The sequence below is a fragment of the Panulirus ornatus genome, chromosome 44, assembly GCF_036320965.1.
Source record: "Panulirus ornatus isolate Po-2019 chromosome 44, ASM3632096v1, whole genome shotgun sequence".
NCBI classification, from domain to species: Eukaryota; Metazoa; Arthropoda; class Malacostraca; order Decapoda; family Palinuridae; genus Panulirus; species Panulirus ornatus.
Window position 1 is genome coordinate 14,525,806 of NC_092267.1, and position 14,840 is coordinate 14,540,645.

Below are 14,840 nucleotides of genomic sequence, written 5' to 3' on the forward strand. Positions count from 1 at the left end.
CAAGAGTACGGAGTGATGTAGAATGAGTCATGTGTAAGAGAGCCAGATGGTAATAATTTCATATGCATGACATGAAAGGGAAGGTGCAAAGGTGACCAAGGGCATGGGATGAAAGAGAACAGTCTCATTGAAGATGGACTAACAGGCATGAAAAAGACCATATGATAGGTGTGAGAAAGAGCTAGGTGGAAAAGTGAACAATAATTAAGTATAAGTGAGGCTAATAGTGAAAGCTTTAGCAGCGCCAACAGTCCCAAGTGAAAAATAGTAAAATATTAGAATAAAGTAAGATATAAGAAAGGCCAGCAGCACAGTGTGAAAAGGGATGTCAACATAACCATTAGTAATCCACAAGAAGGGCTAACAGTAAAGCAAAGCATGAGGGTCCAACAAGTAAGGTATAAGATAGGAAGACAGTAAGATGAGAGATATTTAACATAAAATGTAAGAGACTTAAAGTGATATGTGGGAAACCAAAAGTAGAAAGAAAAGAGAGGAATTAACATTAAAAATTGAGAGAAGCCAGCATCTAGATATGAAGAACTAACAGTAAGGGACAGAAAACATCAAAGATAAAACTTATGGGATCAACAGTAACATATCTGATAGATCAACACGGTATGATCAGGGGTTGAGGAGCCAATAGCACCATAACATTCAACAAACTTATATGTAAAATTGTCTAAAAACACTTATAAGGATAACATTGCTATCAAAATCAGTATCATATCAATTCTAGCTACTAAATGAAACAGGATATGTTTGGGTATGACACTAAGGTCTCAAGAGAAGTAAGAAATGATGAGGTCTACTGCATCCCAAGAAGGGAATTGCAGTGTCTGCAAAAAAACCTTGTCTGCTCCATATATTTTCAATGGTGATACACTGCTTCGGTTTATTGCAGATACAAGCATATGATGCTCTTAGGGTGAAATCATCATACATCTAGTCACCGAAACTAGTGTTTCTAAAGGTTTGAACACCAGCAATCCACCTTTGTGTGCCTCAGGCTATCTTTAGATAGGGACGTTTCCTCTTTATTCCTCCTAGCCGCCACTTCATTTTGGAAGTTTCACTTCTGGGCACTGTATTAAATGCATTTCACTTGTGCTTCAAGATAGCTGGCTCTTACCTTTCTACGGAGAAAATACAAATTCTTACCTGGAAGCAAGAAAATGTGGATATATGAAATTTCTAGGTGTACTGGGTGCTCAAAACACCCAATCTGGCCGCTTGCTTATCGGCATCTGTGGCCTCCCTGACATCATTCAACCAACAAAACCTATCCCTGGTCACCTAAGGGAGACATCTAGCTCTGTAGAAAACCTCCTAAGACAAAGAAGTATTGAAAAAACTCTGCACTTCAGCAGCCAACTCAAGAAAGACTCTAAAACTTCCCAAAAAATCTCTTAAAGAACCATCTAATATTGCTTGCAAAAGGACCTTCACATCCCCTCTCACGAGCCAGCTGACAAACCCATGCGTACGAAGAGAATGAAATGCAAATGACTCAAATTTGCAAAGAAATACAAGGATTGGAGTGGGTAACAATGGAGTCAGGTGATTTTTACTATGATAGTTTCTTCAAATGTGTGCAGTTGAGGCAAGGGAAGGTGAGGAGGGTGCCAGCTGGTATGACTTTTATTTCACACTGAAGAGAGCAAAACCTACAGATAAAGTGATGATCTGGGGTTGATTTAGTAGTGCACTGGGTAGGGGGTTGTAATTCCAACCAAAAAACACTACAATAAATGGAGAGCAGAGCATAAAGGTGCTAGAGGACCATCTTCTACCTTTTTATGAGATTTATAAGTGTGATCACTTTATACATCATGCCACAATGCCATAAAGGTGATGACTTGGTGATCAGAAAAAAATTTAACTGTTGGAGTGGCCTCCGAACTCCCCCCCTGACCTTAATCCAATTGAGAAATGCTTGATCCATACGAAAATCAAGATTGGTTCCTGCAACACCTCATCAGTCCCTTGCCTCATTCAAAGGATCAAGACCCTATGGACCCAAAACTAGGACCTAGAATTCTTCAGGAACCTTGTCAATTCCATGCCATGACAACTGCAAATGGTAATCAAGGCCAAAAGAGAGATGATACAGTACTAAAATGTGTGACATCATCTTTAAAAATATATGTGGCTAGACAAGGATTTTTGTGGACATTAAACAAGCTTTAGAGTTGGTCTGATACATGTCTGATGAAATTCAACTTGAGTAAATGCAGAGTAATGAAGATGGGTCAAAGAGAAAAAGGGTCTCAATCTGAGTATGCTCTATCTGGAAACATGGTACATGAATCTATGTGTGAGTAGGAACATGGCATTAACAATGCACCCAAACTACCACCAAAACATGATAGCAGGAGAACTGTTAAGGAGGAAAACTGACTTCTCATATATAACAAAACTACACTTATGTACATGGATAAACAGATTCAACCAAGCTATCAAAAACATCTATCAAACATAAACAATAATAAGATTGGTAAGAACATATGAATAAAGTCCAGAGGAGGGCAGATAAATTATATCTGTAATGAGACAATCAAGGTATAGGGAGATTTTGAAAACTATAGGTTTGCCCATTATGGGATAGAGCAAAATAAAAGGAGACTTAACCACAACCTTTAAGGTATCAAACACACTGACAATGAATAGTTCTTCAAGATGCAAAGATAGAGCAACCAGAGATCATAACAAGAGATTAAGCAAAAATATAGATATTTACAAATAGGTAATTACTAAAGTTTATTTTGGCTTAATACTCAAACTGATATTCAAAATGAATCTAACATTCATTCTTGTGCTTAGTTCAACTTTGCTCAAAATTTCTCACATATGAATGGTGCACAAAATTCCATAAGCTTAGAAAAAAATCCACAAAGTAATTCATGATTGATAGTAACTTATCACTGAAGATAAAACACAGTTTCAGGACTTAATCACTACATGAAGAATGTGGGGAAACTGACCGTAATACATATTAGTGGATAGCCTGGAATGGGGGTTGGAGCAGAGAAGGCTAGGTCATAGTCTCTGAGAGACACTACTGCAGGTGGAGCTGGGAATGTTACGTCTGCCACTGTGTTCATTTCCTGCAAGGCATATTTCTCATAGAAATGGTATACATGTTCTCTAGTTACTGCAATTTATGACATTATCAGCTTGAATTCACTGGTGCATCCTATGAAATAATGCACAAGAATGCAATAAATCGTTATCCACATACATAACTCAACCTTTGAGAAGTATTGGTTAATTTTTCATTTCCATGTAGCAGCTATCTTCTTTTCTTTGGACTCTCATTAGTGGGCTGATGGTGATGCTATCTATCTATCTATCTTATATCGCTGATGCCCGTTCCCACCTGAACTCTATCAGGGGGGGTGGCCACGACAGTAGAGTCTCCATAAATAGTGAACTCCCATTAGTGGGTAAATGATGATGCTCTATATCATATTTTGCATTGAAAATTTGATCTAACCACTTTTGAAATACAATAATTACAAAATAACCCAACAATTGTAGAATAATCTTTGAAGTTAAGAATACTGTTGGATGAAAATGATATGAAGTAAAAACACAAAAAGAAAATGCATCAACTTTACAATTAATAGGTACAAAATATAGGTTTTGAAGGATGAGAAGCCAATTCTCAGTGCAGGTATAGCCCTATATGACCATCTGAGAGAGCACATGCTTGGTTGGGGTTCAAACACCATTTTATTGATGGGGATTACAATCCTCCAACCATAATAAAACAGATAAGGCTGGCTCATACACATTCACAGGGACTCAAAAACTATGCAATAACCCATCTTAGTTTATGATGTCATGATGCTGTGATGTAGTGCCAGGCAGCTAACCACCAGCATCATTCAATGATCACAACAGCAAGTGTCTGAATCCTGTTACTGAAAGGAGTCCTTTTTTCTTTACAGAAAGAGGATGGGAAATAAAAATGAAAATATATGGATGTTCACAGGGCCCTGTCCATGGTAAAGAATTGGTTATTCACCTTCTAGAACTACATTTCTTACCTGTGGACATAGTTCTACAAGCACATAAGAACATTACTGTATAATAAAAGAGATTTTTTTTTTTTTTATACTTTGTCGCTGTCTCCCGCATCAATACCGGGAAAACCAATAATTTTTCTTTTCTTTCGTACTATTCGCCATTTCCCGCATTAGCGAGGTAGCGCTATGAACAGAGGACTGGGCCTTAGAGGGAATATCCTCACCTGGCCCCCTTCTCTGTTCCTTCTTTTGGAAAAAAAAAAAAAAAAAAAAAAAAAAAAAAAAAGAGAGAGAGGGGAGGATTTCCAGCCACCCGCTCCCTCCCCTTTTAGTCGCCTTCTACGACACGCAGGGAATACGTGGGAAGTATTCTTTCTCCCCTATCCCCAGGGATATAAAAAAAAAATAATATAAAAAAAAAAATAATATAAAAAAACCCCAATAATTATGCCAGATAATATGGTATTATAATAAACAGGACATCCAAACTACGCCTAACATATGAATAGTTAAACAGTATCTAATTTGTGCATATCAAACAGGATGTGTCAAGCAGTAACACATGAAATGCATATTAATGCATTTTCCAAACATCATAGTTAAAGTACATTTTTGCCTATAAGTTACATATATTAAATTACATATCAGAGCACATGTCAGAGAACAATTTAAGTTTGTTTAACTCTGAGGCAAGCAACATTCTTTACCTGCAGTACAATTAACAAAACTGAGATAATTATCCCGTGCTCTAAGAATATATAAGAAACTGCTTATAGGTAAGTGGAAACATCATCAAAAGTGAATAATTTGTGGCAAGAAGAAAGCGGCAGACAGATATTTTTCCTTTAGATCTTTACCTGCCTTTCTCACTCTAACGTTTCAGTGTAAAACCAGCTAGTTCATCACCTACATCAGGGATATTCAACTAGTAACCAAGGTGTGGTTCAGCTACAACCCAAAGATTTTCAACAATACGCATATTTTGCTGCCATGCAACTGATAGTACTGGCATGTGGTATCTGTACTTCAACTATGATGATAGTTTGATATATCACTTTCCTTTACTATTCAACATTTATTGTGCATTAGAAAAATTAACATGCAAAAGAGATGTCATCCTTATTGTTGGCCACATGCTAATACAATGTTGAACAGTCTTGACCTAGAGCATCTGAATATCACAAAATTTATTTATTTACATTTCTATGGTAAATGTAAAGAAATAAGCATTAAACGAAATCTTTGGAAAGATCTTACATGTACCACTCTGTTCTAAATGCAAGAAATAATGCATATAATACTGATAAATGAAAAACTTTTGAACAAGATTAATAAGATATACCTCAATGTACACAATCACTTTAGATGTAATGATGTTGATCTTGGAAGAGGACCCTCTGAGAGGTTTGAGATGAACAGTAAAGGACTCACGGTGTTCCTTCTCAGCATCTCCCAGAACTGTCACTTCGACGTCCACTCGTGAATCATTGGCAAGAAACACAACCTCTGTCACAGGGCAAGTAGAAAGGTGGAGAGGGTAGGTTGACATGTGAAAGAATGGTGGAAAAAGTAGGGAGTAATAAAGAAAGAAAAATTAGAAATAAATGGTGAAGGAGGTTGGGGTAAACGGCAGAATGAAGAGTAGGGTCAAGGAGAATGAGAGAACCAAAGGAATGGCAAATTACAGAGAAGGGATGGGTGTTGTAATAAGAAGACAAATAAAAGTAGAAATATATAAAAAGGTAAAATATTACAGAGAAAACAAAAGAGAACACAAAGTAACACATCAAGCAGCTTGAGAATGGGTGACAGTGAGGAGAGGTGGGATGTGGAGAGTAGAAGTATGAATGAAAAATGAAATTGGCGAGGATAAAGACAAAAAGAAGAAATGGAAAAGGTACAAGAAAATGAAGTGAGAGAGAGAAAATGTACCACATTAATCCTCAACATTCTGGTGATCCATCAGAAACGAATTTGAGCTCATGAAAAGTCATTTCTTTCTAAAGGGGAGCCAGTAAGTATAAGAAACGAGAGAGCCCCCACTCTCTTTTGAATCAACAAAAACATAATCCCAAAAATGTACAATAATTTGCTCAATGTCTGCCCTTAAACCCTACAAGAGTGAGCCATGAAAATTTAGGGAAGCCCCAGGACCTAGGTTATTCAAAACATTCAAACAATGTTTTAGTCTTATCAGGTAAGAGGAAGTATAAAGAAAAGTTCTGAGTACTATGAAAGATTTGGTAAATTATCCATATTTGATGGTGTACTGACATTTATAATCATGTGTCATGCACACTAAATGAACTGCCTGTTTGCTAACTGATACATCTTTTTCTCTTCTCTTCCAACAGCAATGGATTACTGATATGCAAATAACTTTTCCTACTGCTAAAAATTCAACATCCACAAAATCATTATCATGTTTAGTGCTCCAAAATCTACAGCTAATTAGCCATTAATTGGCATGGCTTACTGAAACACTGGGATTCTTTCCTGAAGCTAACTGTAGTTGTGTGTATGCATCTCTGCATATTGAGAGAGCATGCCTTTCAATTTGAATGCTGTTGGAAAAAGGCAACCTGCAAAGGTATGGCCAAGGATTTCTACAGGGTAACACATTGCGTTCTAAGGATAAATGACTAGTATGTCTGCATACTGATAAAGCATACTTCTGAAATCAAATGAGAGGGAGATGAGACAACCTGTACAAGTAAGGATAAAGTCCCAGTAATCAAACCTGGCCAAATGACAACCTGTACAAGTATGGATAAAGTTGCCAAGTGACAACCTGTACAAGTATAAAGTTGCAATAATGGCAATAACTTGATGAAAAAAGAACTTGGCCAAAAGCATAGACACTATAAATGCAGAAACTTCTATACAAGGAACTCTACTCAATTGTCATGTCTTCTTATAAGAAGGCCAATTTCAGATATATAAATGAGCCAAGCACTCTATGGAGAGTCAGCAATGGGGAGAAATCAAAATCATACTGGGCTGACAGCATGGCACAGTTTTATCCAGGGAAATAACTCATAAGACTTTGGTACAAATACATTTCTAATAATACATTTAAGGCATTTACTATTGTTTCTTAATGGTGACTGTCTTCTTAATCGCGGATCCCAGTGACCCACTGTCTGCAGAACAAAATAAGTAAACAACATGAATGATGTAAAATCTATACATTCAGTAATCTTAAATGGGGAAAACAGATCTATTCTCTGTTTCTCTACATAACTAATAAGAAGAATCTAAAGAAACAGAAACATCAGAAGTAGAAGAGAAATTCCAGATACTATCATAAACTAAAGAATAATGACAATGACCCAGATTAATCTAGCTTCAACAAAAATACAAGAAATAGGCTCACATGAAAAACACAATGTTAGTGTGTATTTTTGAATTAATGGTGTGGGGAGAAGGTCAGTGGTGAGAAGTGGGTTATGCAAGGTGAAACCATCTATACCACAGTATAGTATTATGTATCATCCCAAAAGGAGTAAGGCTTTCATTTCCCACATACACTGGCTGAATCTTATTAGGATGGCTATACATGATTAAATACTAGTTTGACTGATTTTTTTTCTGCTTTATAGCAACAATTATGCATGAACTAAAAACATATGGCACAATTACAGGCCTGCCTTCTGCAATTTCAATCAATTTAATGAATTACTCAAATTTATTGCATTTGCTTTATATGAATATCGCTAACTAATTAAGGATCAATTTACAGTAGGAAAATACAAAACTGATGTAAGTTCTAACACGTGATAATGAAATACTTATTCTAAAAACTATGACTGATAAAAATCACCAAAGCATAAAAATGCTGCAAAATGAAGAATGCAACTCTAACCCAAGACCTCTGGAAAAGCCTCACCCTTGCTAATTGCAAAATAATCCTTCCCTGCAGTTGCTGAGCCATCCTTGGTGTGCAGTCTGACAGCAACAGTTGTGGAGGTGTCCCCTGTCCGTAACACCCCTAACCTTACTACCTGCTGCGCTTCTGCACTTTGTGGTTCCTTTACACTCACACGAGATTCCTCCAGTCGCACTGTTGATTCTAAGGAAAGGAAAGAAGAGAAAAGCAGACATCATATGTTTAGTGACATGAGATTAATGGCAAGAGGACAGGAATAGAGATACTTGAAGAAGATGAGAAAAAAGAATGAGTAATGTAAGAATTACAAGCACGATAAAGCAGAACTAAACAGTAAAAACAAAGTTATAATTAAAGGTAGTAGAGAAAAGAAAAGCAGAACTTCTATCTTGAGCTGGATTTTAAGTGACATTAGAATTTGATCAGCAGATACAAAAAGTACTTGAAAATTATGACATCTTGATTAAGAAACCACAAAACTACATTAAAAATGTACTTAATCAAACTCAACAGAAATGTACATCTAGATTCATATGTGTAAATATATATAACATTAAATGTAGCCACAGACTAATATTCAATATAGTCACAGAGGTGTTGCTAAAGATGATGGACGGTCTGGCGGAAGAGTTTTAATCAAATATACTACATACATGTAAATCTAGATAACATTAAATCAAATGTAGTCACCGTCACAAATAACTTTCAGCACTGGACAACTGTTACGTGAATTTTCTCTTACCTTTTATGTTCAACTTGCCTATTGTTCTTCAAGAGCATTTTTCCTATATTGGCTATATTGTCCTTATTAGCTGACAGCGACCCACCAAACTTATGGAAGCAGGTGTATCAGGACTATCAGTTGTGCCTGTTGCAGCCTATTTCCTTTGCACTCCATTATATTCTCTCACCTTCTATATTGGTGTCCTTTTTCTAGTGTTTCTGTAATTAGGCTCACAATGAAAATGAAGTGGGCATAACCAGCCAGAGTACAGAGCAGGTGAAAATTTAAGTCCTTACTGTCAGCTTTATCTTTGATGAGAACAGTGGTAGTGTTGCGAACTCCAAGAAGTGCCCCTCCAGCTGATGTAGATACTGGTGTTCCCAGTACTAGATGTAGTACCTCTTCTTCCTCATGACGGTGATCATCTACTAAAATCACTGTACATGGTCGCTCTGTCTCTCCTGCAGCAATATGTTATAGCAAAAAGAACATCTGTGGCAATTAAGTACATTCAGGTACTGCAATATACAAAGAGATGAATCAATTTATACTTTTCATCATAACTCTTACAAAAATCAGGTAAAAAGAAAAAAAATACAGTCCTCCTATTCACCAAGTTTCTAACCTGATATATTGCTGAACTAGTAATATCAAGTGGGCAGAATAAGAAATCTTGAAGTGCATCCACCTCTGAGACATGTTAAAGCAATGCTTGCTGGCATACATCAAATCTGTATATAATATCAGTAGAAAGATGTTCAGTAAGCTATTCAAAATAAATGTAAGATCCAAATTGATACATGCTTCCCAAGTCTGTTCAAGACACTTTAAGAGGGAAAATGAACTAACAAAGATAATTCATTATTGAGGATAACAATGAAAGATGATTTACAGTGACGAGTTAGAAACCATAAATTTGACTATCATGGAAAAGAAAAGAGAGAGGAAGGACTTTACCATAAGCTTCAAGTTTTCAAACCTGTTTGGTGATGTCTACAAAGAACAGATCTACGGAAGCTGCAGAGACAGCAACCAGAAGCCATAACATGAAACTTAAGTAAACATGCATCAAAATTAACAAAGTTATATGACAGTTGCGAAAGTTCAAGAAATGGTGCCCTACGAATGTAGAGCCTCCTCACTGTTTTATACAAAAAAGTAATTACAAACTGAGTAGTTATACCTGAGATGCAAACTAGAACAACCAAAGACCATAACGTGAAACTAAGCAAGAGACTGGACGATTGAAATAAATCATATAATCAAACTATAAATATAATTCTCTGAAGTTTAAAAGGTTGTATGACAATAAAAAAAGTTTGAGATATGGCCTAAGGAGCACAGACCTTGATCCTTTTAATCTAGAAGGAAGTAATCTCAAATAAAAATTTGCAATCTCTGAACATGAAATGTGGAGATAATATCAAAATTCTATTGATTATATACAAAAAAGTACCATATTGGCAATCTATCAAATGAAAAGTTTAAGTTCAAAAAAAGGTAACGATGCATGTGAGTTTACATCATTTAGCTCTAGTTTTGATCATATGATGATAGCTAGCAAAATCAGTAATGCCATGAAGGTCTATTGAGGAAAACAATGGTTTGGTAGAGGCAGTAACAGATAAGCAAGGTGTGGTATCTATGGAGGAGAATCCTACCAATCAGACCCGTTGCTGAAACTGAGGCAAAGGCTGTTAAATATTCTTACAAAATCTAATAACAATGCAATATGAATTAGGAAAGTAAGGAAGGATGAACAACTGGTTACATCAAATATTACTTGAAAAGCAATAGGGTGAATACTTTCATAGTTTTTATAAAACTCCAAAACAGTTTCACAAAGTGAGGTACTGTTAAGATTTACGATATATGCATGAGCATACGTATAAAGAACCTGGCTAAAATACGAAAATCATTTTCATGTCAGACATGTCAATGTCCATTAGAATGTACCTGGCTGGAAGTAGATGAAGGAAGAATTTGTGTTTGGTCTCTCATCAAAATCCTCTGTGACGACAGCTGTATCTTGCCGAGTATAGCATCTGCAAAAGGTATAGGATAATAATCTACCACTACATAAAACAGTTTGTCTATCTATACAGAAAGCAGGCATTCGATTTTGTAAATAAAAAGACGAGTAAAATGAATAAATGGAGTTACTAAAAAAACGTGAACGTTTGATTAATTGTGTAGTACAGTATCTGTACAAAACAAGTTTTCAAGAAATGTATTTGGAGGATACTGGTATCTAAAACACAAAAACTCATGCAACAAATGGTGGTATTGGTGGGGTGGGTGGGTGGTGGTCAGGTGGGATGGGTGGTTGTGGGTGGGGTGAGATAGGGTTGAGCAAGTATCCTGAGGTTAGAGGTAAACTGATCAAAGTTTTCACATGTCATTCTAGAGTCTACCAGCAGCTATGGTATGAAACTGGGATAATACTGTGGTGGACTTAAGAGGAAGTTAGGCTTTGAGTTCTATTAACAAATTCAGCCCAAAAGTTGCACATACAGAAGAGGGAATCACAATGTAAATGTTACGAATGGAAATTCCTTTAACTGCTGGGAGGAATACCTATGATTACTCTAATATAAAGGGAGTCATTGGTTAGTGTTGATGAAAGGCTGAGGGTATGAAGACATGGAATAAATGAACATTGGAAGAATGACAATGATTGAATAAAGTGAAAGAAAGCAGGTATAGGTAATCCAACAGCTCAGTTGAAAAAATGTAAGAATGAATTAAATAACAGACATGAGTAAGGAGAGAGTATGGATTACGAACATGGCTATGACATGACACTGTTGTAAGCAGAAATTTTGAATATTCAGTCCTCACAATACTAGCATGAAAGAACATGCCATTATGGATTGGTAACAATCAAACCAAAATGTTTACATGTTTTAAATTTTCCATTGGGCTTTATAATAATATCTTGAAGAAACTGTTAAAAAAATCAAGCATTAAAGCTGAAGACAAAAATGGTATGCATGACTGTGTTAGTCTACAACAGAGGGTGACAATGAAAGTTACTAATAAGAGTGCTGTTATGAGGTCTGGGAGAAAGAAAATTACCAATAGAGTAATCTTAGGTGAATGTGAAATGATGAAGTTTTAGATATCCACTAAATTTCAGCGAGTTGGAAAGAAAAGCAAATTGACAAATGATCAGTTGAATGCATGCACTGTATGATAAAGGTAATGAGGTGAAATCTGTACCAAAAACCATGATAGATAATGTCAGTAAGTGTAGAACATACAATATATTGCAGAATGATGTGGAGAAAATATAAAGAAATACATAGGACAAGAATGCTCACATTCAACTACCTAAAAGAACTACCTGACGGAGGCAGCATGCGCAAGGTCTCCACTGCGTTTTACCCAGGCTGTCACATCTCCATCACCCTCATAGCCAGAGTACTCAGCCTCATGGAACTCAAACCTTGGTACTGCAAGGAAACCACCTGTATATAATCATCTGAGAAGATGGTGCTCAGTATCACATCTGTCTCATAACGACATCTCTACAATTTTCAACAATTCATTACAAATCATCATGAGCAAATGGGACTTTCCCAGAAAGGTGTTGAGTTAAACCAGTTTTGAGTCTAACCTAAACTGTCAAAGAAGAAAAAAGTTACATATCCATTCATCCCTTATGGGGAACTACCTCTAACTTTTGTCCATCTTTTAGTACTAACAGTCAGAAAGAGAATCATTGATGATGATGGTGGCAACAGCTGGGTCTCCAAGGGAGGCATTGAAGGGCACTTGCAACACCAGCTTTAGGATCTCAGTACCCTCTAATGCAGGCAGTCCAAGGTCATCCAAGATAGTCAGTTGCACTCTCTGGACTGTCACCCCTGCAAGGAAGTCAACCTGGCGACCCAGAGCCACATAGTCGTATCCAGCTGGGAATAACAAGCATAATATTAGAAAGGTAAAACTAAATATTCTGCTAAATACTCACAAGAATATGAAAACTCTACTAAAGTAATATCAAACCTACCAGTTCCTTATGCTTTGAATAAAAGTACTAAAACTAAGCATGACTGCCTATAAGCACCTTGTGCTACAACAACACAACTAAAGCAGCTTACCTTGTGCCTGTTGAGGGCTTAGAGCCTTGGAAGCTAGCTGGGCAGTAGCCATACGAGACAGGTCAGTGCCAGATCGCCACACAGTGATCTCCACTGATCCTATGGACTCATCCACATGATACACTGATTCCCCAAAGAATATTACTGGAACTGTTAAAGAGAAAACACATGTTGGATGAAGTGATTTACCAGAGTAATTCTGGAAAGATACTGCAGATTTGTTTTTATGAGATACAAAGCAGACTTCTTAAGAGGATCCTTAATGCAATATGCCACAAGTTATGAAAACCAGAGTTAGCTGTAATATGTGTTCCATCATATCTAGTTAAGATCTAACTAATATTTACAATTCTCTATTAATATAGCCATGTTATTCAATCATATCATAAATATGAAGTCATTACTCCTTCACACATTAAAATCATATCTGATATTCATTTCAGTATACATAAGTCTACTCACAGAGTCAGTAAGTTTTACTTTGTAATGAATATAAAGCATTAAGCAATAACTCTTCCTTTCATATGTCTGTAAACCTGTCTACTACGTGAAAGAACAGCACAGAATAGCACAGCACATCACAACATGATTTCTCACCATCATTAAGGTCTGGAAGGATGGTGATGGTGATGTTGCTCTTGTGCCCAAGGGCTCCACCCAGGGGATGACTTAGTACCACAATAAATGACTCCTCATCTTCATGTAAGGAGTCATCAATGATTATTACACGACACACAGACTCTCGCTCTCCCTTTCCAAATCTGATCACAGGAATAATAATGCTATCAGTAATGAGATTTGCTTCACTGTCTGTACCTAATCAGCAACATGTGAAGTGGTTTCTTCCACCTACTACCTTCACTTTCAAGCTTTTCTTCAAGAAATGATATCAGTAGCTGATTAAAATTGTCTTTGTTTTTGTTTCTGTATCATAAAATTCTACACTTAAGAGAGGTGTTACAAAAACTGCATAGCAAGACATGAAACAATATTACTTACTGCATTACACACTGTCACTATCAAATGACCTTTCACAGGCCCTAAAGAAAATATAAAATCAGCTGCATGAATTCCAAGCAAAACTGACTTTGCAATTCATTACCCCTAGGTTTCAATTTCTATACAGACTGAAACAAGTTTCTGATGGTACATCTCTACATTGCTTAAGAAATAACAGCAACAGACTGTGTACAGCAAATACAGAATAGAGTTACACTCTAATGATCCTTCATGAATTGGATGACTTAAGAATATCTATTTCAAAGAAAGCAGTTTCTTCATACACCATTACTTTCAACTAAAATAATTTCAAAACTCACCTGACCATGGATTTTGGGTCATTTGGATGGGAGATGTAATCAGAGTAAGACAGTACAGTAGCTGGCACCGTCCCTGTGGCACTGCCTGAAAGTTACCTCTTGTATAATCACCTGCTTACTTGGCAAAAAATGAAAACAGAGTACTTAACCATATGGGTTCATAATGTAATCACTAAAATGTTATAAACATGTTGAAAATTCAAGAAAATAAGGAAGAAGACAATACAACCAATTAAGTAATGAATGGTATGAATCATAAGGTAATGGATATGATGCAGAGATAATGTATCATATGCAGTAAACCTTTATAGAAAATTTGGAAAACATTAAAAAATGCTTAACTGACTTTCCCTGCAACTTAAAATACAGCAATACACTTCATTACATAACTGCCAAAAGTTAAAACATATTAAACATGCCAATCATGTATATGTACCCAAAGAGGGACCATAAATCTTATTTTCTGGGATCATAAATTAAACAGTAAAAACATTAGTTGTAATTATGTCATGACATTGAAAATCTTTTCAGGAGTCCTAACTTTGTAATGATTTGACAATATCATTAAATCTGATTTTTTTTTACTGGCAAGAACTATTCAAAAACCAATACATATCCATGCAGATGCATCAGATGAACCACAAATTTCATATCCTTACTATGACCCATATATGTTTATCATAAAATTCCATAATACTAGATGACCAACTTCTACTAGCTTGTCTGATGTGTAGACAGAATATAATCCATAAGAAACAAAAATCTATATGG

General features: G+C 36.1%; 1 protein-coding gene across 1 annotated transcript in view; it reads right to left on the reverse strand.

Moving 5' to 3' along the window:
- Positions 1-14,840, reverse strand: part of LOC139762775 (FRAS1-related extracellular matrix protein 2-like) — an 84,553-nt gene that overhangs the window by 20,966 nt on the left and 48,747 nt on the right. Inside the window, exons 6-15 of the mRNA XM_071687913.1 lie at positions 14,070-14,154; positions 13,348-13,511; positions 12,751-12,900; positions 12,352-12,561; positions 11,991-12,099; positions 10,601-10,689; positions 8,941-9,105; positions 7,921-8,103; positions 5,374-5,537; positions 2,985-3,107 (exon numbers count right to left, since the gene is read on the reverse strand). Of these exons, the coding sequence (XP_071544014.1) occupies positions 2,985-3,107; positions 5,374-5,537; positions 7,921-8,103; positions 8,941-9,105; positions 10,601-10,689; positions 11,991-12,099; positions 12,352-12,561; positions 12,751-12,900; positions 13,348-13,511; positions 14,070-14,154 (1,442 nt within the window). The remainder of the gene's footprint in view (positions 1-2,984; positions 3,108-5,373; positions 5,538-7,920; positions 8,104-8,940; positions 9,106-10,600; positions 10,690-11,990; positions 12,100-12,351; positions 12,562-12,750; positions 12,901-13,347; positions 13,512-14,069; positions 14,155-14,840) is intronic.